The sequence below is a fragment of the Simochromis diagramma genome, unplaced genomic scaffold, assembly GCF_900408965.1.
Source record: "Simochromis diagramma unplaced genomic scaffold, fSimDia1.1 OVJJ01000776.1, whole genome shotgun sequence".
NCBI classification, from domain to species: Eukaryota; Metazoa; Chordata; class Actinopteri; order Cichliformes; family Cichlidae; genus Simochromis; species Simochromis diagramma.
In genome coordinates, this window is record NW_024387296.1 from 512,925 (window position 1) to 536,927 (window position 24,003).

At 39.0% G+C, this 24,003-nt stretch overlaps 1 protein-coding gene across 1 annotated transcript in view; it reads right to left on the reverse strand.

Moving 5' to 3' along the window:
- Positions 1-15,934: 15,934 nt before the first annotated feature.
- LOC120716468 (CD226 antigen-like) overlaps positions 15,935-24,003 on the reverse strand; it is a 31,797-nt gene continuing 23,728 nt past the window's right edge. The window contains exons 4-7 of the mRNA XM_040004009.1: positions 19,110-19,295; positions 18,879-18,956; positions 17,844-17,928; positions 15,935-16,387 (exon numbers count right to left, since the gene is read on the reverse strand). Of these exons, the coding sequence (XP_039859943.1) occupies positions 16,381-16,387; positions 17,844-17,928; positions 18,879-18,956; positions 19,110-19,295 (356 nt within the window). The 3' untranslated portion in view covers positions 15,935-16,380. The remainder of the gene's footprint in view (positions 16,388-17,843; positions 17,929-18,878; positions 18,957-19,109; positions 19,296-24,003) is intronic.

Sequence of the window (24,003 nt, forward strand, 5' to 3'; positions counted from 1 at the left end):
ACATTCGGCACTGTAACTGTGTTATTTTTGTCAAATATTTAATTTGATGATCTGAAACATTTAAGTGTGAAAAATGGTAGGTAATCAGGAAAGGGGGGCAAACAATCACACCACTCTATAAGATCAAAGGTCACACCTAAGTAAAAAAAAACATCCCTTCAACAAACAATTGTTGCCTTGTTTTGTTTCCACCATGTTGAAGTGTGAACTCACATGTCTTGTGTGTCAGTGTGTCTCGCCTCTATCAGTGCGCCCCAGGGCAGCTGTGGCTACAATGTCGCTTACTATCACCAGTGTGTGAATGTGTGTGTGAATGGGTGGATGACTGGTTGTGTAAAGCGCTTTGGGGTCCTTAAGGACTAGTAAAGCGCTATACCAAAACAGGCCATTTTACCATTTACCATCACTTCAATTTATTCACAGCTTCTAAGCAGATTTCCACTCTGTCATCAGTTTTCATCATCTCGCATTCCTGTCAGATCGTGTGTGTTCCTGTCTAGCTATCTTTGTGAAGACTTAAATCTGCATTCTACTATACTTGTGAGGACCAACAATCACTTGTGAGGACACACTCGCGATCCTCTCAATCCTCCTTTTTGAGGCTCAAAATTGAGTTTTTTTTAGTCAGTGTTTCAATTACGTTATAAAGAGGGTTTGATTTAGTTCTCTTGTGTTAAAGATTTTGGTGCACAGTCCTAGCTGGATCATCACCATCCATACTCTCCTTTAAAGCTCCCGATCAACTTTTTTCTGCTCCTCTTCTCCTTCCCTCAACGGTCCTATTTGGTATATACTGTAGACGTGATTTCTAATTGACTGGTCCTAGTATTAAGTTACTGTGTAGATATTCAACTTATGAGTTAACGGGAAGAGCAGTGTGTGTATATATAAAAAAATATAATAAAAAAATTCCTAATGGTTAGGGTAAGGGACTAGGGAAACCATTATGTCAATGAAGGTCCTCACTAAGATAGCTGAACGGGCGCGTGTGTGTGTGTGTGTGTGTGTTTGTGTTCCTCGACTAATTTCGGCTCATAAAATGTGCCAACATGAGTTCAACAGGTCAGAACATATTTCACAGCAGCATAAACAATCAATAAACATTAAAACTAGTACCAATGTTTGCAACGTTTTATTAAAAATAAACAAACAGAAATAAAAATAAATAAACCGCAATATATGAACAAGCAATATTTAAACAGAAGTTACAGACTTCAAAGTCTCGTAAATGGAAGGAAAAGTCAAGGCTTCACAGATCAGAGAGGACAGATCTCCCTCTGTAGCTGCTTGGAGAAGATTTCTCTTTGGTTTCATAAAATCTACCACAAAGCTTACTCAGTAATAGCTGCTAAACTGATCCTGAACATTATTAGGCAGATTATTAACAGCCAGATTATGACACAGTGTTTCTGTACTTGGTTGAGTGTCTGTAATTATCTGTGACTGTGGATCTCTGCATTGGTTTGTTTGTTATGAAAGGTTTCCAATAACTTTCAGTCGAGTCCAGTTTACACAGGGAATCTTGTTTGTGTTCTTTAGGACACTTAACATTGACTGATGAATTATTCAACCATAAAAAAATAATATAACAAAAACAATCCTTACTCAAGGGAGGAACCAGTTCTGTGCCTATGGATAACAGACAACAGGCACTTTGTTACCAGCAGCCAGTCACAAAATTGCAGATTTAATCAATTTCTTTAATTAAATATATAATAATTATGAATAATGACACTTTGTCAGTGCATAAAATACTAATTATGCAACAACAATGTGATTGTAAATAAGGTATCAGCTAAAAACTCATCTCGTTAAGGGCTGCAGTCGAGGCTTTGTCATGGTTTGAAGTTGCATTTCAGTGGTGTTGGAGAACTTGTTAGAGGTGATGTAATTATGAACACAGAAAAGTATCAATCATAGCTGGGCTGGCCATCGGGCATACCGGGCATTTGCCCGGTGGGCCGCTGGCGATTTTTTGTTTTTATGGGCCGATGTTTTTTTTTTTTGTTTTTTTTTTAGGAAGGGTATGTATAATGAAAGGTGTTGGATTGGCCAATTGGTCATGATCGACTCTGGGCTGGACCAATTACAGCCGAGGAGGCCGGATGCACCCGCCCCTTTGTTTAGCTATCACGTGATTTTCGCGCATTGCATGCCGGGAACTTGTGGCAAAAACAATCCAAGTACCGCATCAAATGCAAGCATTTGCAGCACCGCAAAATGTTCATTCTCCGGTTCCAAAATACCTTCTTGTTTTTTCTTTGCCGCACAAAAAAGGAATGTACAAAACAAAAGGAGAACAATGCCGGTCCATACAAAGACAGACTCGACGAAAAGACAAAGAAAAGATACGAGGAAAAAATCAAAGGAGTGAAAGGGTCAGACCCTTACGAGCACACAGAGTGGACAAAATACGTCAGCGTGCTGCCCAACTTTCACCACGCTCAGATTTATAATTATACGCTTCTTGGAGTGAGTGCATACACTCATGAAGTTTAGTAACTTCAGGTCACTGCACCAAGCCCAGGTACAGTTTACCGACGGATGGGTGCAGGACCTTGAAATGCACCGTGTAGAACGAAAGACCATCGTACGAACAAAGGTAAGTTTACCAGTCTCACAAATCGTCTTCATAAATACACATTCGTTAACCGTTTATTAATAGGACCTTTGAGCTCAACGGTAATTAATTAGTAGTGGAAATAATTTCTGGTTCATCACAGAAATATAGCAGTGACAATAATATTGTATGCTGTAATCGTACTGGACAATTAGTGATACAAAACAACTGTTTTATCCTGTGAATAAAAGTATATGTTTTTGTCAATGTACCATAATAACAGAAGTGAAACGCAATATTGTGTCAGGACAATTCACTATTTATGCACAATAAACAAAGGAGCATAGCGCGACAATTTCTGTTCAGCGCCAGACTTGCTTGTAACCTATATCACCAATTATGTTAAGAAAAATGACGCATTAACTACAACAAAACTCTGACCTTTGTGGGAATGCTTGGAGCAGACTAACATGTGAGCTGGAGTGTTCTGGGACGTTATATTTGGTATATCCAGACCATCCGTCGCCTCTTTGTTACTTCGGAAACATGGCTTAAAAAATTTCTCTTCAACGACGTAATCCGATAAAAAAAAAAACGATCTCTTTACCCGTCGGCTTCCCGTGGCTGTCATGCGACCGGCTATTGCAGTTAATAATACAACAGCTTCTTGACATTGTATGTGTTTCTTTTTATCGCTGTGTAACTGAGTTCAATTGAAAGCCTGCGCGCGCTAGTACCTCTTGCCACAAGTTCCCAGAATCCTTTGCGGTTTTACCCCTGAATGACGTCACATTTTCAATCTTTATCCTGGTGGGCCGGTCTCTAGTCAAAATGCCCGGGCCGATTTTTTGTCCCAGTCCAGCCTTGGTATCAATAGATTTTGATCCCCGTGTAATACCATCTAGAAAGGGTCTGATAGGCAGCAGATACATTTTTCAGCATGACAATGATCCCCAAAACATTGCCAGTGCAGTAAAATCATACCAGGAAAACATGCAGATGAAAAGTATTAGTCAAGAATTTGCTTTGATAACACGAAATATAGACTCTCAGCTTGTTAGAACGTTTTTGCATAAACCCTGTATATTCACACGTTTGCACGTTTTAATAAAAGTCTGCAACTAATTCCAAATTTCCAAGCAAAATATAAAAACAGTGGTGGAGATGCTGTGCAGTACTTTTCTACTACTATTGCTGCTAAGTATTATTATTTACAAAATACCGAAGGCCAAATATATTCACACACTTAGTAAAAGAGTGTAGGCTTTAACACTTTCAACATATAATATATATCATCTTGTGCTATTGACCTACTGAATAAAAAAACAAAACAAACAAAGTCATCACTTACAGTCTAAGTGATATTAAAGAATGTGTTTGTTTTTATAAATCCCTGCCAGTCTCAGGCTGACAGATCAGCAGGTCCTGGTTCTCAACCTGCAATTTTTTAAAAAACAAATTGGATATTGGGCAGTTTACCTCCATTTTACCATAATGATGCTTGTCTTACCAAACATCATCATAAAAACTAAAGACATTTCAAATATGCTGCAATTACTCAGGCAGCTAGTATGGACCCTGAGTCTGCTGTTTATGTTTTCTGTAGATTAAAAAACCAACAACAGCAGCAACAAGAAGCACAGCAGAAACTGACAGACCAACTTTCAGTCCAACAGATCCATTCTCCTTCCCTCCACCTTCATCTTTGTTGTCTCCTCCTGGCTGACCTGCAGGTGAGAAACAGGTGTGAGGTGTCAGCTGTCAGGTAGGTGATGAGTGAAGAACAGAACAGAATCCATTTCCTCTTCAAACTGCTGTCAGACATTATCTACTGCACTCTGATCACATCACTCAGACCAGCTGCTTTCTACAAAGTCTCATCAACAACATCTTTACAAACAAACATCAACAAGCAGGAAGCAGCTTCACCTCTGATCACACACACACTCAACTCTACTCACTCACCTGGAGGAACAACAACACTCAGTGTGACGATGCTGATGGGGTTATCATTTAAAATAGCTCTCTTTCTATGGTTTGTTCCTGTCTTGACACGACACTCATACGTTCCATTGTCATTAGTCGTCACATTGTTCAGAATCAAAGACACGTCTCCATCCTTCATCTGTCTGTCCTGCAGATCCACCCGGTTCTTAAAAGATGGATGCTGACCATCAGGGTCAAACTGCTTATTTCTGTAAAATAGCACATATTCATCTCCCAGGTCAGCTCTGCTCCACTCTAAAACGATGATGATACTGTTGTTTGGAGCTCGACATGTCAGAGTGACGTTCTGTCCAGACTCAGCTGTGATGATTTTTTGGTCTGAAAGAGGAAACGACACAGAGCAGAGAGGTTAAAGGTCAAAGTAATTAACCAAACAGCCAATCACAGAGTAGACTTACAGAAAGAAATGAGAAACCAGCAAAGAGGTCTGTGCATCCGTCAGTGGATATGATCTCCATGACCATCACTCACTCACCACCAAACCAGCCATGCTGAACAATAAATAACATTCTCTACAGATTCTGCAGACCTTTTTACATCCGTCTCATGTGCACTGACAGGAGCCCAGTGTCAGAGCTGCAAATTAACACAATGCAGCTAAAACTGATTGACAAACCTTGTTACCTAACTAACCAGATCAAAATCACAGATGTTTCACTGACCACAGATCAATAGAAACACATGTGCTGACAATAAGTGAACATAATGTGTGAGAGAAAGCAGCCTCTCATTATAAGACACTGTGAGTCTCTGCATGCTGCCTTTATGGAGCTACAGCTGTTTGTATACACTGAACTAAAAGCTTTGTAGCTGAATACTGACTCCTGAAACTACAACACATGAATGAATGAATGAATGAATGAATGTCTTTTTATTCGAGCAACCAAATAATAAAGTTATTGTAATGTACAATTACACAAAAAAAGAAAAAAACAAGTTTAGCTCGAAAAGGAGTGGGATGAAGACAAGCTTTTTAACCCCCACCCCTACAATCTTATCTGAGTTTTAAATTTTGTAGTTGCGCAGTACATTTAAATATTTGTGACATACAATTACGGTTATAAAATTATCGCATTGTCATAATTACAACATACAGTAGTGTAAATATTTAGCATCAATAATACAGTCTTTGTTACCACCGTTGAATATCACAGTCATCACCATCATGGTCATTACATTACCATTACATCTTCTCCGTATATTATTTATATTTTAGCTATGAAAATATCAATGAAGTATGCTTCCGTTGTATAGTTGTAACTTCATCAATTTTACTTTTAAGAATTAATTCTGGTTTACTGTTTCCTAATAATGGAGATAACAGTAATAACAACAGCGTAAGACAATATCAACAGTGTCCAATTCAACACTACAAAATAATTGTTTATATAAGTATTTGTTGTTATCATTCTATATATAAACAAAGAAAAAAGAAAGAAATAATACAATGAATATATTATCATTTACTATCATGGATAAACAATCACACACTCGGTTCCTCTTTGTACCTTGACAATATACATTTTTTGTACCTCGATTTAAACAGATGAATATTTGGACATTGCTTGAGCTCTACATCCAGTCTGTTCCAAAGTTTCACTCCACACACAGACACACACAAACTTTTCCTGGTAGTTCTAACTATCTGCCTTTTAAAGTTACTACATCCCCTCAAATTGTAACCTCCTTCTTTATGTGTAAAGAGCTTTTGGATATTTTCTGGCAGTATACCCTTATTTGCCTTATATAGAAGTTGAGCAGTCACACTGACACACACATTACACTTCTTTGTCTCTGTGCTGGAAACTGCACACAGACACCACCAAACCTCGTGATGTCTTCACACAAGCAGACAAAATGATTCAATATGAAACTCAATGTTTGGGAAGTAACATGTAAACCAGACTGATGTTTGTTCCTCTTTATCTCAGAGGGAAACACCGTTTGGTTTATAAACCTCACCTGCAGAGACAAACACGAAGACACCGAGAATCAGCAAAGTCGAGCAGAGCGACGCAGTTACAGGAAACATTTCCATGTTCTTGTTTCTGCTGATCTGACTCTTAGTTTGTTCTAAGAGTCTGAGTCTGTTGGTATTTTCAGTTAATAACAAAACTAACGTTTTAAAACTGACTACATGAGGTTAACTTTAAGGTTTAAATAAAGCTGAAACATTTGTTTTTCAGCCACTCGTTCAAACGCCACACTTTCGATCTCTTAAGGAAGTCGCATTAGAGTGACGTCTGTTACGCTGCGCTGTAGGACGACCATGAATATGTGCGTCATGACTAAAGCGGTGAAATCTAAAGCAGGTCTGAGTGTTTAACAGGTTCAGTTCTTGAATGATCTCCACAGAACAACACAAACATCACCTCTCTCATCATCAACCATCAGCTACATACTAAAGACCATCATCAGCCAAAGGACTTCAAAATGACGTCACTGAATAAAAATGTATATAGTACTATGGAGGAGGCAGCATTTAGCTGTAGCCTCCATCAAACCACAGCTGATCTGGAGAACTTTGTCCACCACCTGCAGCTGATGCAGCACTTGCTTTAAGTCACATGACTGTAATCAGAGTACAGTGGAGTAACTGAGTACATTTGCTCTTTTTTCTTCTTTATATTGTGTCAGATAAAGTCTGACATCTTTTGGATCTTCAGATTAAATAATAATAATAATAATAATTTTAATAATGTGTTTTCACAGGTGAAACCAGAAAATTAAAAGAAAAAAAGAAAATAAAAACCAGTAAATCAGATGCTTCACACTAACTCCACATGACAGTCATCTGTAACCAGTAAAGTGAAGCTTTAATCCTGGTTCAGATGGATTAACATTAACAATCTGTTAATCCGCTGAAGCTCACAGACTTCATCAACCTGTCAGATTATCTTAAAAGAGTGAAAGACGTCATTTTAAACACTTACTGTTGTTCTGAAGGATCTCTGAAACCCTCAAACACTCTTCTGATCATCAGGATGGAAAATTAAAATTATCCACTGAAAGGTAAAAAAACCCCAAAAGTCTGAGTTCAGTATCAGCTTTTTCAGTATGTAAAAAAGGACACACTGAAGATTTATTCCACCTAATACAAAAAAATAGTTAAAAAAAATAGTTAAGAAATCAAACAATAAAATGTAACAAGTTTAAAGTCTGCGTATAAAGTGGCCTCTGTACCACAGAGCCACAGATCAAACTAACCCACACATCCGTGTGTCATCCTGTTTGGTACAACACACCCTTCACCTGTGTGACATCAGTGCACATAGCAACACCTTAGCAACATTCCTATCTTCTCCAAATCTAAGTACACACATGTGACAAACAGCTACCACATATACAAAGAAACAGAGAAGTAATAAAGAAGTGAAGTGTTGCAATAAATCAGGTAGATGTGCAGAGACAACTTCCCACTCCACTCAGTTTATGATATTAGATCAGCTCAGTCTAATCAATAAAAGTAAAAGGTTGGGATTTCCTCTAAAAGGTGTTTAGGTGCAAAACAAATGAGGACAATTTATAGTTAATATTACACAAACTACATATAAACAAATGTTACGACATATAATTTCAGATGATTCATTAAATGAAAAAATAGAAAGCAGAAGTAAAACATCAAGCTGATTGTTTACTCAAACTAAAAAACTAAAAATACTTTATAAATGAATCTCTAACAAAAGCTTCTTAAAACACAGAGTGTTTATATCCGATACTGTTTTACCTTCATCTGTACAACGTTTCTGTCTGACTCATTAATCACTGACATTCTCCCACCTGACTTCCTCAGAATCATCTAACTTTGTGTACAATCCATGCATTTCTTTAAATCGTTTAATTAATCCTCTGATCTTCAGCAGCTCTGTGTTAGAGAAAGAAAGGTCCGTGTGTGTGTGTGTGTGTGTGTGTGTGTGTGTGTGTGTGTGTGTGTGTGTGTGTGTGTGTGTGTGTGTGTGTGTGTGAACATCCTGGTCAAACTGGTTAAGTAGTGTATGTTTGTCATTGGTACAGATTGACCCTGTAAATCAATGACATGACCTGTGGTGTGTACTGTAAAGTACATTTATTACCACTGACAACAAACCTGACTTTTCTCTCCTTGTTGTTCTGTGTTCATGAAAGGTCTGACTGTGAAGTGATTTCACATCGAAGCTTCTTATTAGAGCTAGCTGTGAACATAGCTGTGGTCAGCTCAGTCTGCCTCATCAATTCAAACAGTTTGAAACATCAAATTCAACTGAAAAGCATCTGTATTCTTCTCTTTTTTTATTTATATTTTAATAACTTTGTGGATTTAGTGTTCCGTACAAAGTAACACTCATCAGTAACTAACTGCATTTAATCTAGTGAAATTCACTAAAGTTCAACTGTTTTTTTTTACTATTTTTTTTTCATGTTAATTTATATAATGGCGTGTTGGGGGAGCAGCTAGTTCTCTCCCATCATGCCTTGGGACATGTGCTGCTGTTTAGATGTTCTTGTTTGATTGTTTATGGTTACATTACTTTTAACTGTTATCTTGAATGTTGTGTTTATATTGCGGCTCAAAGTCACTGACAGTTATTGTTTTATAGAATGAATGCAGTACCATAAGTGAGTTCTGTTATGCTGTTATTGAGGCTTGAAGCACAGCGTAGCATCAGCAGGTATGCAATAAAAAAAAAAAATCTCTCTTCCTGTTTGTGTTGAATCAGCAAGGTCAGTCTTTCTGTGGAGCTTCTTTATTAAGATTTCTCTCCAAGCTGCAATATTGTGTTAACTATAAAAACTTCAAACTGTGGAAACTAAAAACACAAAGACCTCAAATATGGGGATCTTATGCTTTATAGGATGAAACTAAATGATTAAATGTTGAACCCTAAATAACATCAGCAGCTACCGTCAACTTTATGTCAGATTTATAGAGAAAAAACAGATTTCATACCTCCAACCCCTCAGAGTGCAGCGGTCGCTTCTTTCCCTGTTTATTCCACTAAGTCGCTTACAGAGACAGAAATACGACTTCAAAGACAACAGGACACATGATGTAAAAAACAAAAGATTAATGGGGAGGAACAAAGTCTGACTGAGAGGAAGAATTAAATATTCACTTCCTTTGTCTGGCCTGGTAGTGAGTGAATAGAAGAAAAGAAACTGTCTGTGGTCATCAAACTATCGATAAACAGGGAAGCAGGAACAGAGTTGGATTTTAACACTTGTGCTGACGGCTGTGAGAAGCTGTGACGCTACAGGTTCAGCAGCACCCTCTGGTGGACGATCGGCACTGCGTGTGACCATAGAGACAAATTAAAAATGGTAATACATGAAAATTTGTCCAGCAGTTTTCATAATTCCAGTGACTTTAGAAATAATCTTTTATTTATTTATTTTTTTCCTGACCAATCTGTGGTGACCACCATTGTTGCAAGTGTAATTGTTGTTTTCCATCCATCCATTCTCTACAGTTATGTTTATCACAGTCGCTGAGTGATAGCTTTCCTTTTCAAACCACTAGGTTTATATCTGGGACTCTCCACCATTTGACCTTAGAACTGAAGAAGCTTCTCGGATGAGAGGTGAAACGTCTTCAAGTAACTTAAAGAAGTCCAGACGCTTTTCTTTGCAAGCTCCTTTGACTACGATGACCTGGATGACTGAGAACCTTCACAGACATCTTTCCTTTTCTTGTGAATATAACTTGTGTCTATCATCACCATATTAAATATTTCTGATCAGTCAGTGCAAATCTGCTGTGTAATTTTTGTGTAGTCATTGTTTTTCTGTCATCAGTCAATCAGCTTATTTCTGTTTCTTTTTTAGGATTATTTAGATTATTTAGATTATTTAGATCATTGTTTTTGCATCATTGTTATGATTGGATAGATATTAGAGTTTTCAATTTAATTTACCACAGATAAAAACATCCATAACAACTTTATATCTAACTCTATCTAAGAAACGATAGACCTAACAATAAGACAACACTGTCATCATGAGGGTAAACTGGAACATTGCTCTCAATAATTAAACCATCAGTGGCAATCCAACCACCAAAAAGCCAATTGAGAGAATTTGAAGTCATTTCCAACTCTGGTTCGCCATGGCCAGTACTTTTAACACTTTATTTATTATCTATATCTTAAAAGCAGCAATAAAAACAGAGTGAAAAAAACACATGACATGACCATCAGAACCAACAACCACACAGTTGTAAAACTGTGTAGCTTCCTCTACTAACCTACATCTCTGCCCCTAATGCCACATATCCCCACACAAGGGATGTACAAGTAAAATAATTATAGGAGGAACACCCCCCCAAGGAATATCTGATTTGTGACCGCGAATTGCAAAGTATTCCAAAACACTGGAGTCCAAACATTGTCTTCCACATATCTTTTCAAATCAGCTGTTATTCATCAGGAGAGATGGGCAGTACGCAGCCACTGTAAAGTGCAATTCACAGACAAAGATTCTTCCACTGACGTGACCTCTGCGACACACCTGCACCAGGGCAAACCTCCGCCTGCCCCACTCCTGCTAAACACGTGACAATAGAGCAACAGGACCACCGAGTCTTTGATTTTATTTATTTTCTGCTGTGTTTTACTTGCATCTATTTGAAAGAGTGAGTGTAAACTAACAATAAAATACAATATTTTATTTTATGTGCTGGAATGTGCAAAAAATAAGTTTAAATGTTCTTCCAGTCAGAGAATGTTGATGCATAAAGTTAAAAGATTAAAACGAATAAAAATAGTTTTAAATAGATAATTTTTCATTTGATTACATTTTGTATGATGGATTATGCAGAAACAGTAGAATTGGGCTGAAAGATCTATCGCTTTATTACCTATTCAGGATGTAAATCATGTTTTAAAAAGTAACTAAGTAACTAAATACTTTTGAAAATAAGTAATCAGTAAAGTAATAGGATTACTTTTGGGGGAAGTAATCAGTAATTAGTTACTGATTACTTCTGATTTTTTACTTCCATCGAAACATCAGAGCAAGGATTAACCACTGAGTTAAAGATTTTAAACAGAACTCGAGGATTGTGACTATTAGTTGCAATGATGTTCGACAAAAAATAAGTTTTTGCCATTTTGGCAGCCTTCTGAAATTTAGACCGGCTCATATGCAGAATGTCAAAGGACACCTGAAGTTGATCTTTTTTCCATCTCCTCTCAGCTCGATGACATTCACGTCTAAGAGCGAGGGTGGATTCATTTAGCCAGAGTTGGCGAGAGGTTTTACAGCGTTTAGTCTTTACTGGAGCCATAGTGTCCAAAACAGAAGAGCATGTAGAAATAAAAGAGTTGACTACGCCATCAACCAAGAGAGGTGCATTACTGATGTCATCGTAACAGACAGAGTTAGCAAAGGCCGCAGAGAAATGGGCAACAGCCTCAGAATTAATCAGACGCGATAGGCTCAGTGGACCCTCAGAGTTCAGTTTAATTCAGTTGCATATTGCATAACTGAACATCAGTTATCACAGACACATCCCTTGTGAAGTTGATGTTGCTTTCTGCTTTTATGACCCTTTTGGTGAGCAGGAGTTCACACACACACACAAGTTCTTGCACATGCATACAGGTGCTTACACACACACACCCATAGTGCCTTGTCTTTGTAACCAAGAGGGGTCTTACGAGGGGAGGTGCTTTTGCTGTGATGTGTATTGTAACAGTTTGCCAATAAAAAGGCTACGAGGACAGCTGCCCTTTGAAGGATTTGGGTTTGGAGTCAGGTGAGGAGCGTGAGCTCCAAGAGCTGGTTCTGACCCAAAACGTCCCTCGTTAGCGAGTTGGTTGTTCTGTTATGTCTTGTGTTCTTCATGATGAATAAGTCTCTAAACTAGCGGGTTATGTGGAAACACAGACCCAACATTTATTAAGGGCCTGGGAAAAGATAGTGGGAGTCTTCTTTGTTCAGCAACAGCCCAGGTTGGACAAAGAACTGTTGAGTTTGTACGACGTTATAAAAGGGGTGCTGTGACTAGGGATGGGTATCGAAAACCGGTTCTTGTTGAGAACCGGTTCCCACTGTTTCAATTCCTTGGAATTGTTTGCCATTTTTGCAAACGATTCCCTTATCGATTCCAGTCGCCCCGAATGACGTCACCACGTTGCGGAGCGTCATTTACCTGGCAGGAAACACGGCGCGTAAGCGGCTCAAACGCTCAAAAGTTTACGAGAACGGATGACAACAGGGCAACTTGCAATACTTGCAAAGTAGATACTTAATTTAAGGGAGGAAACACTACGAATATGCAAGAGCATTTGCTCACAAAACACGTGATAACCTTAAATGAATGTCGTGTTTTTAATTCCGCTCCGGACTCGTGAATCTCAACCCAGCAGCAGCAGTAACGTTTGCACGTCCTCTCCCGTTAATGCGGCAGGTAAATAATCAACTGACAGTGCATATTATGTTAGCGCGATCTGCCTTATTACAAAACCTGCCATTACTGTGCATTTAGGTGACCATGATGAGACAGACAGAGTCTGGCTGGCTCAGATGCTGGCAGTTCTCGCTGCAGTCTACCGGTAGCGTCTCCTTTCAGGCCAGGATAGACGAATGTCACCGAGCAGTGACTACGTTTGTGGTAAAAGGCTTGAACCAGTGTTGCCAACTCCTCAGTAAGGAAAATCGCTATTGGTTGTCCTAAAAGTCGCTAGAAGTCGCTAAATGACGTCATTGCCTAATTTGCATGATTGGTCATGCTAATCTAATTGTAACCTATGTTGTTGGAGAGAGAAATAACATCGTGGAAGAGACATAAAGTGAGTAAAAAACGTCCAAAATGCATTTAGAGTTTATTTAGAACTACAAATTAAATTTATTTTAGCAATTATTGTTTTTTTTAATGTCACAATTCCAATCCTGCTCCTTTACCCGGGCTTGGACCGGCAAAAGTGACCCGAAATAGGCACTCTGGTGGAGTTACTTTGTGTGTGTGTTTATAAGTAGTTTTAAACCTTGTGATCCACAAAACAGCATAAGAGTAAAAGAAGAACTGACTGCGTTACAGCACCCACTGCTTGTTGAGAGTAAAAGCGATACGCGCTTTCACGTCTTTTTTTAGCGACTTTTTTTTAGAAAAAAAGTCGCTAAGGGGTCTGAAAACTCGCTAAATATAGCGACAAAGTCGCTAAGTTGGCAACACTGGCTTGAACCCATTTGCCACAGCAGATGCCCCCAATTTTCAGTAAGTCAATGTGTTTAATTGTAGGCAGGGACATTACTGGATATTCTTGTGTAATTGCTACTGAATAATTTATGTTATGCTTTGTTATTGCTACAGAAGAATATTTATTTTATTATTTTACATTTACAATGTTTTTTCCTGGGGACCCTGTGACACCCCATTGAAGAGCCGTAGGCTGTGGATCTCTTAAGATCTCACTGTTGGGTTTGTAAGGCCATGTTACTCCTAAATTTCTATCTTGTTCAAAGAGAAGATATAAAACAAAGTTCTAAGCTAATCGACCTTAGTGGTCTCCTTTTTTAAAAAGAATCGATAAGAGAATCGATAAAGAATCGAATCGTTAAACAGAATCGAAAATGGAATCGGAATCGTGAAAATCTTATCAATACCCATCCCTAGCTGTGACACCCCAAGGTTAGAATGCTCATTACTGCGAACCTGGGGTGTTTTGATGTGTGTGTCCTTTCTCCTGCATGCAGTAATAAATAACTTGACCACAACTTGTTGCAGACTTTATTACAGAAAATTTCCATGACAGATATACATCTCTCCATTAGTCAGTAGACTGGTTTTAAATCAGCTCTAAAGAATTTTACTTTTAATCGTGTTTTAATCGTGTTTAATCGTGTTGATCCAGGATAACAACACTACCACCATGAGTTCCAACTGGAAAATTAGAACTGTGCAGAGACTGATCATTATTATTCAAATTTTATATCCTATTACCTTCATCCTAAAAGGTGTTTTTATACATGTTGTTGTTGCTTTTTCATTTATTTGATTCAGTGTCTAAAATGTAACTGTCAGAAAACATGAGATGCCAGTGTTGTCTCAGACTGTAACATTACAACCAAAGCTGTGTACACTGAAAAAAAGGCCATGTTGGATTTACTTGATTCAATAGTGGACATTGGTTGCACACAAATTTTTTGCTTTGGCAGAAACTTAAACAATTGAGTTAAATCAACACAACTTTTTCATATGTAATAAACATGTGCATTTTGTGTTCATAAAACACGATTGAAACATGTTTAGATGAAGTATGTTGGAATATTTTAATCCTTCACAATTTTGTCATTTTATTTCAACACTATTCAATAACTTTTACCCCAGCACTACTTGGTCACTTAAATACTACATGTTGTCTTCATATTACATAATGTTCAACAAAGTCTAGAGTCTGGTTACCATAAAGACTGAATGGATCTACAATAGCTACCATCCTCCTAACCTTATTCTGGTGCAGGGGGGCTGGGAAATAACCCTGAAGTGATAGGTTACAAGGCAGGACAACTCACAAGTCTATCACAAACCACCATTTGCACTTACATTCACAGGTAATTTAGAATCACTAATTAACCTAATTCTAACAACTGCTTGACTTTTAACTGTGGGACAAAACCAGAATATCCAAAGAGAACCCAGTGCAAACTAGCCAGATTGTGGATTTGAACCCAGGACCTTCTTAACCTGAAGCAACAGCACTAACCACCATGCCACCAATCCAGACTTGACAAAAGGAGGAAAAGTCTGAAAAGGAGGAAAGCTATGATTTCAAGGCTTGATGCAGAATTCTTTTGTACATTTTTGTCCTTGACAGGTTAAACCACAATAAATAGCAATAGCATACATGTGGTGTGTGTGTAGTTGTCTGCCTCTTATAACTCCAGTGATTTTCCTGCAGTTTGACATCTCGTGCGATCTTGTGAATTTCATGAGTTCAGCAACTAACCACTCTTACTAGATTGTATCATGTCATCTCAACAAGAACAAATTAAGTTGTTGAATTTCGTACAGATTCTTCATGATTTAATTACATTCATAGAAACATGAAATTATTGTGTTTAAATTACAAGTTAGACTTTTTTAATGCAACAACCACCCAATTTACTTAGAGGCAGTTGCTCGATTTGACTGAGATGGATGCCTTCCTGAAACCACGATCCAAAGCGTGCGAGACTGAAATCCTGTGCGGTGTCGCAGTAAGTTATTGACTTACTTCACTCGAACATGATATGAACAATTTAATCTAGCCTCTCTGCATATCATGTAGTTTCTACACTATATAGTTACACTTAACTTTAAAGCATGAGGCACTTATGTTAAATACACGCAAGATGCTTACGTAAATCCAAGAGTTGGCCAATCCCTTTTTTTTCAGTGTAGACACAATGATGACCAACTGGAACACTATGATTCACGTATTAGATTAAATCCATCCTCTCGCATGGTTTATATATGGCCACTAGAGGGAGATGGTTTACTTCATATATTAACATGGATACAAGCAAATAATCAGTGCTTCCATAGTTTATTTAAAAAAATAATAATAAAACTTTTTTGTTGCGTTATAATGAATTTAGAAATCATAAATCTTCTAGTTTCTGCTGATGCCAATAAACTGCACTCTTACCACAAACAAAGCAGTTTTTTGTAAGAGTTGGATGCATTTCATTAATGATTTTGCTGCAAAATGCAAAACAATAACAAATGTTTTATCATTTTGTCGATCTCCTCTGGTCTGAGGTGCTGGGGGGACCAGTTAGAAACCAGCAGCTGGACGTCAGTGGTTGGACTGGTGGACTACTTCAGTGAAGAGTAGACGACGTCTGGCTCTGGTTTAAAGTCTGAACACAAACACACACAGTTCAAACAACAGGAAACCTCTCTGCATCACACACAGTCCCAGTTCAGACTTTACTGGGAACCAGTTCAGATACAAATCACACTTTAGGTGCCTGTTTGGTTCACAGAACTGAGCCTGGAGCCCACAGAGCTGCAACAATTTGTTAAGCAAGTGCATTAAGTCACATTTTAAAAGATGAATGATTTGCTGCTTCCAGCTTCGCTCTCATATTTAAGCAAAGTTTCCGTCTTATTATTAGAGAATTTTATTTTTTTGTGAAAATGACGCCACATATTATGACTTTGTATCGACGGCTTCCCATCAGGATGCACAAAGAGGGTGAGAGTATGACCTCAGACCTCTACAGCTGTGCTGAGCACCCTGCTCCATACTTTCTTCTCATATCACTGCGCCCAGCAACACATTCATCAGATTTGTAGTTGACTCACGGTGGACGGTGTCATTTCTGGGGACAATGAGTCTACCCAGCGACTGTCTCAGTGCTTTAAAGACAACAACTTGGTCCCCAAAATGTCCAGACACGAGACAGGACCATGGACTTCACTGTGATTAAGCACGTAATTATCAGCAGGAACTGTGTGGAAAATGTCACAGACGTCCAGTTTCTGGGATTTTACAACAACAAGAGCCTGAACGTGTGGTTAAGAAGGCAAAGCAGAGATTTAACTTCTTCTGCAGTGTCCTCATGAAGAATATTATCCCCTGAGACTCTTTATTTTTTCTTTTGTACTTTCTTTGTTCTTTTGTTCTTTCTTTTCAGATTGCTTAGAACTCTGGCTTCTAGCAGGTGCTAAAACAGAATAATAATAATAATAATAATAATAAGTTCAGACTGACAAACTGTTGGATGTCAGAGGTTTGAGGACACTCAAAAAAACAACAACAATTGAGTTCGTTACACCAGTAAAGTTAGTGAATTGAAGGAAAACACAAGTTGTTTTATTTATTAGCAAAGTAGAGCTAGAAAAATGACCAATAGCTGTTTTTAAGCTTAAAAGCTGTTGCATTGCTGTATACATGTTCAAAATTTGACATAATAATTTAAACTGGAAACTTGCAAATTCTGACTTCACCTGGAATACACTGATGTGGTTTGGTTAGCTTAACTTGATGATGATGGTTGGAAACAGGGTGAGTAGCTAGCTTGTCTGTGTCCAACATTAAAGAGCCAACCTGATATCATGGCAAAGCCGACCCACTGTGTCTATTTCACGCTTTGCCTCTCCAAAACATAAAATGGGCACGCAAGCAGACGTTCCATTATCAGCGAGGGGGAGATAAAATATTTAAAGGACAGAAATCAGTAGTGAATAAATAATGTATAAAGTACATTTCTGGGTACTTAGTTGCACAGTTGTCTTTTTTGAAATGGACACAGGGGACCAGCATGTCTGTTACATATTTTGCCTTAATACTGGGCTGAAGAGCAGCTGTACCTGGGCCTCCTTGTTCTGATGGTTGTTTGTCCATAACCGACGTCTTCAGTTCTCACTGCTGAGTAGACCACAGCTGAATAAATGTCTGCAGAGTAAACTATTAAAATCACTGCAGGTACAACAGTTCAGATGTTATTACACAGGAGCTAAAGAAGGCTAAAACATTTTTATAATTTGTAATCTTGCATCAAAAAGACAGAAAATAATGATTTTTAGCTCATGAAGACCAGAAAATTTGTCCTGCACTGAGCCTCTGTGAGATCTCAGTGGACCTTAGTTCTTATTAGTTTGCACAAAAATGCATTACTTTACAATAACCACAACTTTAATGATGTTCTGTGTTTTTTTCTCATCTTAACACCTCTGCTGAGAAACACTGAGTGACCACAAAGAACTGGAGGCTGTTTCTGAGAAAGATGCAGGTGGACGACCACAAAGCTGACACGTTTTCCACTGCAGACTGACACTCTTCACCACAGAGCACAAAGCAAACATGTTCTCACAACATGAACACTATTGTAAGACTAACCAGGAACACCTCGCTGAGACAATAAACTGTATTAAAACTCAGACATCAAATACATTTGGCCCCAGTCAGAGCTCCGACACCATCAGTTAAAGTCAAACTGGGCCTAAAGGAAAACTGCAGTTGTGTCACATTTGAACCAAATATACATTTCATATATGAAGCAATCATAACTCTTGCATATGTAAGTGATACTTCTGCGACATAGAGGTGAAATATGTCACATGTTCATCAGAAGATTAAACAAACCAACTCTCCCACTTGGTTTATATGATGAACACAGTAATGCAACATGAACAGTAACTACACTGACCTCTAGATTCACTATGACACTATGACAACAGTGAGATGACACTTATGAAGAGCCAGAGTCACATGTTTCCTGTTTCAGCTGTTGACTGGCTGTTTGGGAGCAGAGGTGTGGGAATCATCATGTTTTTGCTTACTAGGTGAATTTTACAAACAGACCTTTGACCTCACATTCAGCGAGAAAGAGAAAGCAACAATACCTCTTCTTGGTTTGATTGGCTGTTGTGGATGATTTGATATTTTGATGGTACTGTGTATGATCTCATCTTCTCCATCTTCTTCTTGGAAAAGATAGAAAACGGAGAATAACATATATTAAATATCTAAACAGAGATTATATTTGAGAACGTTGTTACTGTGATCTTAATGAATGTGAACTTTATTCTACTAAACAAACTCAGAAATGAAAGATCAGGAAGTCTGAGTCTCACCTTCAGGTTTCCTGTGAACACATCGTCTCACCAGTGGAACCAGTAACACCAGTAGAACCACAACACACACTGATCCAACACATGACAACACAGAGAGAACAGGAAGAGAGAGTGATGGAGGAAGAGTGATGTGGGTGGAACCAGGAGGAGGTGTGGATGTAGGTGGAGGTGTGGTGGTGTGTTCCCCTAAAATAAAGCAAACACAGTCATTAAGTTGTCGTCACATTGTGAATGTTGAAAGCTGCAGAAACACAGACAGGTGAGTGTGTCACCTGTGACAGTGATCCAGCTGGATGGAGACTCTCCATGACCGCTGATGTCACACTTGTAGAGGCCTTCATCAGACCTGGAAACATGCTGGATGGTCATGTGACCTGTAGGCTGCTTCCTGATGAGGGAGCCATCTTTATAGAAAGCAGCTGGGAGGTTGGAGGGAGTGGTCTTTGTTTTACAGAGCAGAGTGACGTCATCTCCCTCCATCACAGGGAGGACAGGACTCTGCAGGATCACTGATCCACCTCAACACAGAGACAAACTACAGCATTTCATCCATTTACACACAGCTTCATCAACACTAACTCCACACACTCAGCTTACCAGTGACTGTCAGGTTAACCATGTTACTGATGGGACCCTCTCTGGACTCACACCAGTAAACTCCACTGTCGTGAGGTGCTGTTATACTGATGTTACAGGAAGAACCAGCTATTCTCCCCCACCCATCTCCACACTGAGTCCTCTGCCGTGTGCTTGTGTTTCTCCTCAGAGTCCATCCAGCAGAGCTGTCGTCCTCCTCACAGCTCAGAGACACAAAGTCTCCTTTAAAGAACTGAGAGCTGCTGGGACTCACAGTCAGACGAGCTGTGAGGGTTAAAAAAAATATGATATGTTAGACATAACACAAGTATGAAAAGTGAGCTGTGCTTTATCATTTATCTCATCAGTTTATATGAGATATCCATTGTGAAACATGAACCCAATCAGGTCATATCAGTGAGCATTTCTCAGGTTTAAACTGTGACAGAAGAAGGTTACTGACCTTGGTTTGTTGAGCAGCTCAGCAGTGAGATCAGAACTAAAGAGAAATGACACTCAGGTTGATTTGAGGTGAACATAAAGAACAACTCCACACAAACAGCTGACAAACCACTGCAACCAATATTGCCCTCCGCTCTATTAAAAAAGACTTAATATTTTCACACGATAAATCAATTTTCTAATTGAGACACAAGTGCCAAGCTGGCAACTATAACTCTTCCAAAAAAATAAAATGTTATACAAAATATATTAAAAAATCAACATCATGAAAAACAAATATATTTTATATGCAAGTCATTTCAATATACATTGTTTTAATGTACATTTCTTACGAGAAACTAGTGATATATCCTGACTGAACCATGATCTGTGAGAGACAAACCACTGCACTAATTTTTGTGTGGATTTTTTTACTAATGGAGTTAATAATGGGATTAAAAAAATAGTGTTTATTGAAATCTTTTGGTTAACTAAACATGTCTTGTTTCAAACAGACCAATGAACATCATCATTGTACCTGAGATATGAACATAATGGGTGGTTTATTATATTTATGTGCACTGTTTATACTGTGACTATAAACACTCTGTTACATTTAATAACCCATTAAAGTCATATGTCTGCTGTCCAGCTGTGTTCATATAAGGAGTGAATTACAAGTGAAAGTTAAATGAAGTAGAAGAATTCAAACAAACACAGAGATTCTACTTACAGAGCAGACACAGCACAGATGTTTCCTTCATCGTCCTTCTCACTCATTTGAGCTTTTTTTCATTTCTGTCACTGACACCAAGTAAAGCCCGCCCTCTTCCTCTGAGCACCAGCTTTCTATTGGTTTAAACACAGTGAGGTCAGTGTGTGTGTGGACGTCCCCTCAGTGAGAGAGGCAGATATGAGCTGAAACACAGGAATCAAACCAGGGACGCTGCTGTTATGGAGCTGAACTGGAACCATTCAGACACTGAGGCCCTCTGAACACATTTTAATTACAGCTGTGCAGAGACACACTGATGACTGACTGGAACACTATGATTCACATTTTACATTAACACCATCCTCACACATGGTTCATATATGGCCACTAGAGGGAGATGTTGCACTTTAAACACTAACATGGATACAAGCAGATCATCAGTGATGCTTTCACAGCTTATTAGAGAATTAACATGTTGAGCATTTGCATTTAACTGTGGATAAAAATTATCTTCACTTATATATGTTCTTAAGATGATAATGAAACTGTGTAGGGTGATAAACAGTGTGTCGACAGAGTACTGTGAATATATTTAATAATCACATTCAGCAGAAAAAGTTCTTTCAGCTTACAGTCTGTACTCTGCTGATCAACACAACACCTGCAAAGTAACCTGTGATCACAATATATTTGTCAGTAACTCAATCCTTTACTACATTTAATAATCACATTACAGTTACAATTCTGTCATGATTTGTGTTACAAAGGTTCCTTAGGTTTCTCTACGCAAGTCAGAAACATCAAACAAACAAACACGCTTTATGTGCTTTGGTTGCAATCAGCTGATTTCAGTTACTGTGCTGAATAAGCAACATAGTGCAGCAGTCTGGACGTCACTTTTATTTTTATTCCATAAAAGTATCCGATGGTGAGGTAAAAAATGCTTCCAGGACAGAAACAACTGCATTATGCTGCAAACACAACTTCAGCTCTTTGCAAGCACCTGCACAGACAACATGCTAGCGCTAAGCTAGCCAAGAACCCAGAGTGACATTAAAGCTGAGTGAATGAAGCCCAGCAGCCAGACCCTGAACTTCAACAGGTAAGAGAAGCAGTGATGAGCAGTCAGGCTGTAACCTGACTTTATATGTTTCTGTTTCAAGTTCTGCATTAATGTTGCACTTCTGAGTAATGACCAACTCTAGTAAATGGTTCTTATATAGTGTTTTCTACTTGAGCATTCAGACTGCTTTATACAACTTGTGTCATCAACATACATTTAGGTGCTTTTTTTCTGCAGTGGTTTTTATTTAAGGGTGGAACTGAACTTGGGGTTGGTATCTTGCCCAAGGATACAGGCACAGGCAGGGATCAAACCACCAACCTTGTGATTAGTAGATGGTAAATGGCCTGCATTTGTATAGCGCTTTTCTAGTCACTAAGGACCCCAAAGCGCTTCACACTACATTCAGTCATACACACATTCACACACAGGCGATGGCAAGCTACATTGTAGCCACAGCCACCCTGGGGCGCACTGACAGAGGCGAGGCTGCCAGACACTGGCGCCACCGGGCCCTCTGACCACCGCCAGTAGGCAAACATGGGGTTAGTATCTTGCCCAAGGATATTTGGCATGCAGCCAGGAGGCAGCCTGGGATCGAACCACCGACCTTCTGATTAGTGGCTGACCTGCTCTGCCACCTGAGCTACAGCCACCCAAGCCACCAAGATGACCTGTTCTAGTAGATGATCGGGGCGGGGGGCTGGGAGGAAAAGTTGGCTGTCTGGTCGTGGTCTGGGATGCTTGGCCTCTCTGCTGCTGCAGGACCAGGGGCGGTCTGCTTGACTCCACCCCAGGGAAAACGGTAACATCTCCTGGGTCTAGGGGCGGATTGCTCCTCTGGGGACGAAGGTACCTGGACCTGGGCTATAGAGGATATTTGGGGAGTGTGAGTGTGTGCACAGTGTCCAGTTCTGTTTGTTTCCACATTGCGTGAGTGCCGAGTATTTGTATATGTGTGCATGAGGGTGGGAATGCATGTTTGTATCTGTGTGTGCCTGTTTGTCTATGTGTCAGGTCGGGTCTTAGACTCCACCTGTCTGGGAACATCTCAGGGCCCACCGTGTGTGGGGGCCTATGTCCCCCGACCACACTCCCTGCTGGTGGCTTGTGCCCTCCATCGTTGGTGCATTGGTGGTTCTTGGTGTCCGGGGGATGGGCGTACAGGTATGTACCTGTGAGTGAGGGTTTTGTGTTTTCCATAAAGTTTCTTTTATCTCTTTTTAATCCTTTTTAATTTTTAAAATTATTTTTAAGCAGCTAAAAGTCTCAACTTCAAGCCAACTAACACTCATAAGGGCAGGGATGGTCTGATGAACCTGAGGCAGTGGGATGGACTTTCAATGTTGTCTTTTCACAAGGTCAAAGGTCAAACCTAACACTGAAAATCTGTTTGACTTGTTTTTTGTTTCCCCAGTTAAAAGATTTATGTTGTTTTTAAAAAACAGAGTCAATCATAGAGTAAAGCATTAGGGGAGGAACATTACTTGAATTTATTCACAGAAACGTCAAAGCAGATTTTGACTCAGTCAGCAATCCTCCATCTTGATTTCTTTATACAGTACAACTTAGGTGAAGTTGAAATGCAGACTTTCAGCTTTAATTCTGGGCTAAGCTGGGCTTAGCAGAAAGATTGCATAAAAATGTGAGGAAATCAAGCACTTTTGAACGCAATCCTTTGATTTTAGGATCTCAAAAGTAATTGGACGAATTAAATAACTTAAAATAAAATGTTAATTTCTAATACTTAGTTGAAAATCCTTTGCTGACAATGAAGTCTTGAATTCCTGGATGACACCAGATGCTGTGTTTCCTCCCTTTTAATGCTTTCCCAAACCTTTACTGTACAATTTCAGTTGCTGTTTGTTTGTGTGACTTTCTGTCTGAAATGTAGTCTTCAACAAGTGAAACGCTCAGTTGGGTTAAGGTGACTGACTTGAACATTCAAGAATATTCCACTTCTTTGCTTTAATAAACTCCTGGGTTGCTTTGACTGTGTTATCCATCTGTATTATGAAACACCGCCCAATCGAAGTGACTGGATTTAGAAGGATTTGAGCAGACAACATGTCTCTGAACACCTCAGAATTCATACAGCT